We start from the raw sequence: 8,072 nt of genomic DNA on the forward strand, positions 1-8,072 counted from the left end.
ATAAATTATTGGTAGTTAAGATGGTAAGACATGTGGTGTAATTCGGGGATAGGGTTTGAAGTGACACTAAACATCAATGAGAGCCATTGAGAGGAGAGATAATAAACAAGGATAGGTGATAGCGATTTTATGATTTTGATGTAAACAACTACGAAGTATTTACTTATTTTTTTCGAAAAATGTTGTCAATAACACTTAGCTAGGCCTCGTTTACTTCATCTTATTTTGCTAAATTGAAATTATTTTTAATGAATTTAAATTAATTTTACTGTCTCTCTATTATATTTTTCTTCAGAATTACTGATTTTTGCTTAACTGAACTTATTTTTGTTAATTTTTTTTTTATTGAACTAAAATATTTTTACTGAATATTATTTTTTTAAGGTGAATTGAACAGGGTCTTATTATTAAATTCACATCGTTGATATTTTAACATTTACAAATTTTTGTTTGCGGCCTGCTATACCGTGCGACAGGGTTTATTCAAGTTATTCGATCAGGAATTACTCGAGTTTCTTGGTTAGGGGTTACTCGAGTTACTCGGTCAGGGAATACTCGAGTTGTCGGAGTTACTCAAGTTACTCGGTAAGGGTTACTTGAGTTAAACTTGACCGAGTGACCCTTCAAGTAACCCTTGGCCGAGTAACCTCTTAAGTAAACCCTGACTAAGTAGCCTCCCAAGTAACCCCTGATTGTACCGTCAAGTAACCCATGACCGAACTCCTTAAGTAATTCCTGACTAAACTCCTTAAATAATCCTTAACTAAGTAATCCCTGACCGAAAAATTTTCTTAAAAACAAAAAAATAAAAAAGAAAAAAGAAATTCAGAAGAATAAATACGTGGTGAAGCTGCAGTAGCCTCCACTTCCACCACCAAAGCAGCCAACAGAAAAAAAAAAAAAAAAAAAAAAGAAAAGAAAAGAAAAGAAAAAAAAAGACTCTTCTCGAGGCTTTGAAGAGAGAGAAACTGAAGAAAAAAACGACAAAGAAGCTCAAGGTTGAAGATGAACTAAGAATTATTTCTGTATTTTTCTTCGATTTTTCTGCTATTTTTCGTTGTTGATTTTTGAGAGAGAAAAAAGGGTCGATTTTCAGTGGAATGATGAATTTTGCACCGATAAAGCAGCAGAATCTCAGAAAAACCCTATTTATTGCCGCCATCTTTATTGGAGAATAGAAGATTTTCTGTTGTTTATTGATAATTGAGAGGACTCAAGTTTCTGGTTAATCGATGTTGATGATGATGCAGAAGAATTTCTGGAACTTTTGAATTAATCGTTGTTTTTCTTTTTGGGAAGATCTATTGAATCGAGTGGTTAAGGTGAAGATCGAGTGATATTTTCGATTGAATCTCAAGGTATTGAAAGTAAGTTTTGTTTGATTTAAATTATATTGCTGCTGTTTTCGGTTTGTTGTTAGGGTTTTTGATTGTTGTGTTTGATTGATGTATTACCAATCATAATTGAAATTAATTGTCGAGGTCCTGCCTTAATTATGCTTGTATCTTGGATTCGAATGAAAAGTTTGAATGATTTGGTTTTTTTTTTTTTTTTTTTTTTTTTCTCTACAATAGGTTTTCTGGGGATGATAATTGATGATTTATTTTTATTGTTTTGGTCTGATAAAATCATAATAGTTTCCTTTCTTTGATCTGTTTATAGGCTTGAATTACTAGGCCTCGTAAAATCTGGACGGAATTGTATCATTATATGTATTTGTGATTACGGTTATGTGTGTTTCTGGTGGATCTTTGTTATTTCAAAGAACCATGATTGTTTCTATACTTCTATGCTCTGCTTGAAAGATGTAGTTTAATCAATCAATTAATCAATCAAAGCCTTAATCCCATAAGTGGGGTCGACTACATGAACCAAATTATCCTATGTGTTTATGTTTATGTAGTTATTAGCGATTTCCTTCTTCTTGGAACCAGTGTGTTTTATGGCATCAATTATGTCTACTGTGAGTGCTAAGTGTGGCCATGTTCCCTTAACCTTAAGATATACTGGTGATGATGCCCATATATCTTTGTGCTCGGTGCTTGTTTTCTTGTGATGATGAATGATTAATCTGATTGGTGTAGTAACTTTCTATCGAATAAAATTGATTAGTCTGCATTTGGGTGTACATGTTTTGTGTTTTCTCTTGCTTGTATTTCTTATTGTAACCTAAAACATTTTTGTCATGTACCTAGCATCAATTTTGATATTTTAAAGCAGTCTCTCTCAAAATTAATTCTGTCTGAAGGTTTTATAAGGTAGTCGGAGTGCATCAAGACTTGCCAGAAAGATAGTATTTAAAAGCATCAAGGATTATACTTTATATTCCTTCACAAGTTCAGTGTTTCAAAATGCCTGTATCCGAGACTAAAAAGGTATGTCGTGATTTTTTTTCCCCCAAAGAGTTCATAGCAGTTGTTTTATCAGCCTTCGAATATATTTAGAAATAGCTCCCTAAGTCTCCTGTAATAATCTTTTGGCAGCATGGAGTACTAGCATCAGGCTGTCGCTTTAGTAATAAGGAAGAGCACGTACCTATTAAAAAGAGAAGATTCTTTTTAAGATCCCCGTCACCACCGCCAGTTTACAATTCTCCATGTTCGGAGGAAATTGCAGATCAAACAAAAAGTCAAGATGTTTCAATCAAACCGCAATCTCCAACTTCTGACATTAGTTCGAGCCAGGTTGTTGAGAATAAAAATTGCATTGATCCTCAGAAAACTGACAATTCCAACAAAAGCTTTGGTGAAGATGAAGATTTCTATGGTATATCAATACTTGCAGCTGCTGCCTGCAGTAGCAGTTTGGGAAGAGATTGTGGTTATGCGGAGGATGGTTCAGGCATTGAAGAGTCTTCCGTGCAGGAGCGAGTGCCGGAAGTTTCTACTTATGCTGAAGCACCTTCATTATCTAAGGGTTTATTAAAGGAAGATGTTATGAATTCGTCTGAAATATCAAGTGGAGCAACATCCTTATGTATATCCACAGAGCCAGTTGTAGAGCTTGCATCTATCTCAACTACTGTAAATTCATCTCAAAATGTTGTTGCTGTTGGAAAAATGAAGGATGTTTCCTTGGGCTTTTCTTCGGATGTTTCATGCAGCAAAAATGAATATGAAGGGTGGGACCATAGACAATCTTCCCGAGATGTTAAGTTGCATTGGGATTTGAATGTAGTGATGGATGCTTGGGAGCAGCCTTTTGATGATCCAGGAGTTCAAAATGTTGTTGCTCATGACATTTCTCAAGATGCTGGAAAAGTCGACCATAATGAAAATATGGAATTGAAAGCCCATGATTCAAGAGAAAATTTGGTAACTTTACATGCTGCAAAAAGCTGCCTACTCCCTGGTGAACAGAAATCACCGGCAAATCAAAGTTCAGTTCATATCAAGGACACTTATGATACAGATTCTTGCCTCAGTCTGAAGCAGCCTCAATCCTTAGGCGAGAAGCCTCTATCAACCAACTCCAACCTTAACTTGAATGTTGTGAATTGTATGGCTGAAGACTCTAAAAGCATGCACTGTGATGAAAATGTTGATCTTACTGTTGGAGTAGTTGCTGCTCCCCCTGATCAGACTGCTCAATTGTCAGCATCTTATACTGTAAATGAGGTTGATGATGCTTCTGTGAAGATTCTAGATTTGAATGATAATAGTGTAAGCTATCGGCCAGTAATTGAGGGGTTAAAAACAGATGGTGTTGTGGCATCCTGTCAGTTGCAGAATTTTGGAAATGCTTGTGCTTCTGATGCTGCATTTGGTGCTGTGTCTGCTGATAGTTATATTAGTTTGTGTGTGTCATCCAGCTCAAAGGTTAACCAAAATATCACTGTTCTAGAGGATTTGGAGACACATAAGAATTTTCATCATGAAGAAAAATCTTTAATAGAGAATGCTGACCTGAAAGAAGTAAAGCATCTAGAGCATGCTGAAGTTGCTGTATCAGATGAAAATGCCCCTTTACACACTGAGGCATCCAACTCTGTGCCTAAAAGATGTGAGCTTCCGTTAGCTTTAGATACTAAGTTGAAGGATTTTAATCATCTTCAGGATGGAAACATAGTTAGTAATAATGAAACCATAAAGAATCCCTCTGAGAATTGCTCGGTAATACTCATGGATTCATGTGATTTCTCCAACCATGAGACTTGCAAAATTAACTTGGATAATTGTTCTAATTATTCTGACAATACTGATTATGAAGGTTCTCTTAAACATAGTAATGATGTTGGTGTTCAATGTTATCCAGTTTTGGTGGTTGGCACTGATGCTATTGGTGAGCTCCAGGAGGGTTATGATTCCCAATATGAAGATGGGGAGCTCAGGGAGTCAAGTGAACATGCTTGGGAAGAATATGATGCTGGTGATAGAGCAGCTGAAAATATAGACTTTATTTCGAACTACAGAGAAACGCATATGGCCAATTCAAGTGAGGACCATGTCTCCGAGTCTGGACAAGATGAAGATAGAAAGAGCGAGAGACTGGGAACTGCTGCTGCCGTCACTTTTCATGATTGTAAAAATGATAAAGAGGTTTTTGAAGTAGCTTCTAAAGCAGTTGGGAATGATAGGGAACGTGATGAGGGTAACCAAATAAAATCGAGTCATGCTGGAGAGAAAACAGAAATAATTCAGCAAAAAGAGCTGCTTGAGAGTAGCAAGAGCTTTTCAGATATAGGAAATCAAGGCATAGATGATATCAGGAGAAAGAATAGGATGCCAAGTCATATTGATGGACTGGATCGCCAAGGTGATGAAACTAGAGTGGAACAAAAAGCATTCAGAAGGGGCTTGCAGTCACAGATTGAAGGTCCAGTTTCTCGTGATCATGCATATAGGGAGGAGCGTTTCAAGAAAATGGAGAATAGGTATCAGTGCTGTGTTGGTTATATGCACGCTTTACAATGACTGCTTGCTCTTCCCTTCTCCCCCATCCTCCTTTTGTTTCCCTTTGCTGTACTCCTTATATTTCCTCGTGTTAGGTGATTTCTTCTAGCTTTCTTGGATCTAATATGTTGAAGTCTTTTTGATAGATTTGAGCTTGGCTCCATGAGATCGTTTGAGAGGCCGCGGTATTCATTTCACAGTCAAGGTAGAGGACGCCAAGGTGGTAGGTGGGATGGTTCATCAGACAATCGTAGAAGTTTCAGGCATTACTCACCTGTTATCCACGGACATTCAAAATTCGATGTTGATGCTAGTGTGGAGAGAGATGACCATGGATGTGTTGGCACTCAAGATGATGCATCATATTCTCAACAACTTCCAAAAAATCGAGCTAGTGCTGATGGAGAGCCTTGTGCTGGATTTCACTCTCGTTATAATACCGATAGGAAGTTTAGCCCTGATAGAGCAGCTTTTGGTCGGGGAAGATCCTTCAGGCATGGCCCTTTTTCTGAAAGCAGAGGAGGCAGGGGAAGGTTTGGTGGACCTTCTCTAGATGAATCATTCCAGTCCTCCTTAAAATACTGTCGTACTTTGTCCCGCAGAGAGAGAAGTATTTCTCCATTTGGTGGTAGAGGGCAGTCAAATATACATCACTCTCGCAGGAAGTCTCCATCTCGATCAAGAAGTCGGTCTCCTGTAATTTGGAATTCTCCAAGGAGAAGAGTGGAGGCTGGAAATGGTGGTAATACCTTTTTTAAGCACCGAAGTAGATCTCCAAATTTTAGGCCTGAGGCCAGAATGCAAAGACTAAGGTCACCACAGCAACAACCTGGTTCTGGGCCTGACCATGCTGGTGGCTTTAGGTCAATTTCAAGAAGCCACGGATCTCCTCTTTGTAACCGATGGAATTCTGCTCGGAAGGATGAACCAGGTCATTTTAGGGAGCTAGGTTACAAGCAGCGGAACTCTGCCCCAGATAGATCACCAGGGAGAATTCGCTTGAGGGATGACAGAGGTAACGCAATAGATTCCCCACGAAATCTTAAGCCTGATGGGTATTATAGAATTTCAGATAGATTTCCGGATGATGCTAGTAGAGGAGTTAGATATGAGGAGAATTTTGGAGAAAGAAGGAAACAATATAATCTTCTCCGTCCTGCAAGGTGTAACTTTGATGATGGCATGGCAAATAAAATGCATCAGGATATTAATGATAGTTTTTCCATGACTAATGGTTTTCGGGATAGAGATGTTTCAAGTTTTCAGGTCAGAGGGTTAAGGGGTATAGACAGCCGCATTGGCGATGGTCCAAGGAGGTTTAGAGGGGAAAATCATTCTGTCATATATGAAAGAGATGGAAGATTTAATCCTAATTCAAAGCAATTTGGGGTTGATGTCATGGATTCATCACATAATTCTAAGTCTGAGGAACAATATCGACCCAATTATGCTGGAAGGTTTTCCGACACCAATGGGTCCAATAGAGGATGTTGATATGGGAATTATCAAGACAGACGAAAACACTATGGTCAGCCTTATATCATGAGGCGCACTGATAATGAGGATCCAGAAAAGAGATTGAATCTTATGAAACTTTCCAGGATACTCCAGAGTTTGGTAGCAGGGTTACAAGGGATTGTGATGGACGAATTGGAAGTTGAGGAGCCAGTTGTGTGAGGACAAGAGGATAAACTCGATGACAACCCACTTTCAGTTGGTGTGCAGAATTATTTTGGTGATGATGCTACAAAGAGAGTTGTTCCTTCGTTGCTTTGACCTGTGGTTTTGTTCTTCGTTCGGTTTCTAAAGATCACTGGAAATTATTTAATCTCTTTTTTATCTTCTTGATGTTATCCCGCTGGATAGAGTATGCCTGCAAATTTTTGTTGGGGCGCTTTTTATTAGTCTACATTGGCCCTCGACAAAAAGTTAGGTGGGTCTAGGATTGAATCCAGATACCATTTTCTCATTGAATGTCATCTTTATCTTGGCATTTTCTGCACATGTAACTCTTGACGTTATTGCTGTAGGGTTGAATCAATGAGATTTTTGGGGGCTCATCTTGATTTACATTTTCCTGATTTCTGATTGTTTTTTTCTTCCCTTTGAATTTACTGCTGTCAAAGATGACTGGAGGGGCTTGGCAAGAACAAACTTAGCAAGAAGTCCGTCACACGTGTTGTCTTCAGAGATATTATACATTGATCAGTTATTCTGACATGTTGTGTAGTGCTTTTTGTTATTATATTCATTGCCAGGTGATGTTGAGTGTAGGCGTTGATGAGTTGAAATATGGCGGAGACAACCTTTTATAGGGCTTTATGGCCTGCTGTTATCAGTTGGAATTTAGCTATTACAGGACGTATTTTCTTTCATGGCTTAAGGCATGTTGCTTATCCGGCACAAATATGCAATATTGAGAAATTCGCAGTTGGTGTTTTGGGCAGAGCATTTATTCGCACTTTGAGCTTATGATGTGTATTGTACTTTGAGCTTATGATGTGTATTGCTGGCTATCAAAAGTTCCACAAAGAGATTGGGGTCTTGCATGTTGCCTGTCTGCTGAAGTTTGCAAAGCTATCACTTTTATCATAATTCTTGGCAAGGTAATGCTTGAAGGAATTTATGCCAGTTGCTATGTGTGAATTACACTAGTGAGACTAGGAAGCTTGTACATTGCTGTGAACCTGTTCATATACACTTTCTTGCCTGAGATAAAGGTGAGAGCTCTGTTCTTTGTTGTATTACTTTAATCACTTAATACCCTGTGGTTAGTCTAATATCTGGAACCTTGCAACACCTTGATGGCAAAAAGCTAAATTCTGATTGCTTCTGATACTGTCAGCTGCATTGTTAGTATTGAGCATTGAACAAGTGTGAAGTAAAAAAGGTTAGCAATACTGGATTCTCAACCAACCTATCATTTATAAGCTGCTTACCTGCTCAAAGAGCTGAATAGCACTTTTTAGTTGAAGTTAGTAACAGGTTTCAGAAACTTTGCCAGCTCTAAGTTGTAATACAGCTCTAAGCTCTAAGTTAGTAACAGGCTATGTACTTTGGTAATTCTTGTGAACAGTCATAGTGGGCTGATTAGGTATTATGTTTCTATTGAAAACTTTGGTTTCACCCTCTGTAAGATTGTCCTAAATTCCTGCATATACAAAGGTTGATGAAGGTGTA

General features: G+C 38.1%; 1 protein-coding gene across 5 annotated transcripts; it reads left to right on the top strand.

Moving 5' to 3' along the window:
- The first annotated feature begins 572 nt into the window (after positions 1-572).
- Positions 573-7,723, top strand: LOC110692753. 5 transcript variants are annotated; one of them, XM_021869820.1, is made up of 5 exons: positions 577-1,367; positions 2,249-2,375; positions 2,484-4,002; positions 4,255-4,873; positions 5,039-7,723. In XM_021869820.1, exons 2-5 carry the CDS (start codon positions 2,352-2,354, stop codon positions 6,384-6,386), a joined length of 3,510 nt encoding a protein of 1,169 aa, XP_021725512.1. In that variant the 5' UTR covers positions 577-1,367; positions 2,249-2,351; the 3' UTR covers positions 6,387-7,723. The 5 variants fall into 5 exon arrangements, with proteins under 5 accessions (XP_021725508.1, XP_021725510.1, XP_021725509.1 ...); XM_021869816.1 differs by having other exon boundaries at positions 573-1,367; positions 2,484-4,873; XM_021869818.1 differs by having other exon boundaries at positions 573-1,367; positions 2,259-2,375; positions 2,484-4,873.
- The last annotated feature ends 349 nt before the right edge of the window (positions 7,724-8,072 follow it).

The sequence above is a fragment of the Chenopodium quinoa genome, unplaced genomic scaffold (assembly GCF_001683475.1).
Source record: "Chenopodium quinoa cultivar QQ74 unplaced genomic scaffold, ASM168347v1, whole genome shotgun sequence".
Classification (NCBI taxonomy): Eukaryota; Viridiplantae; Streptophyta; class Magnoliopsida; order Caryophyllales; family Amaranthaceae; genus Chenopodium; species Chenopodium quinoa.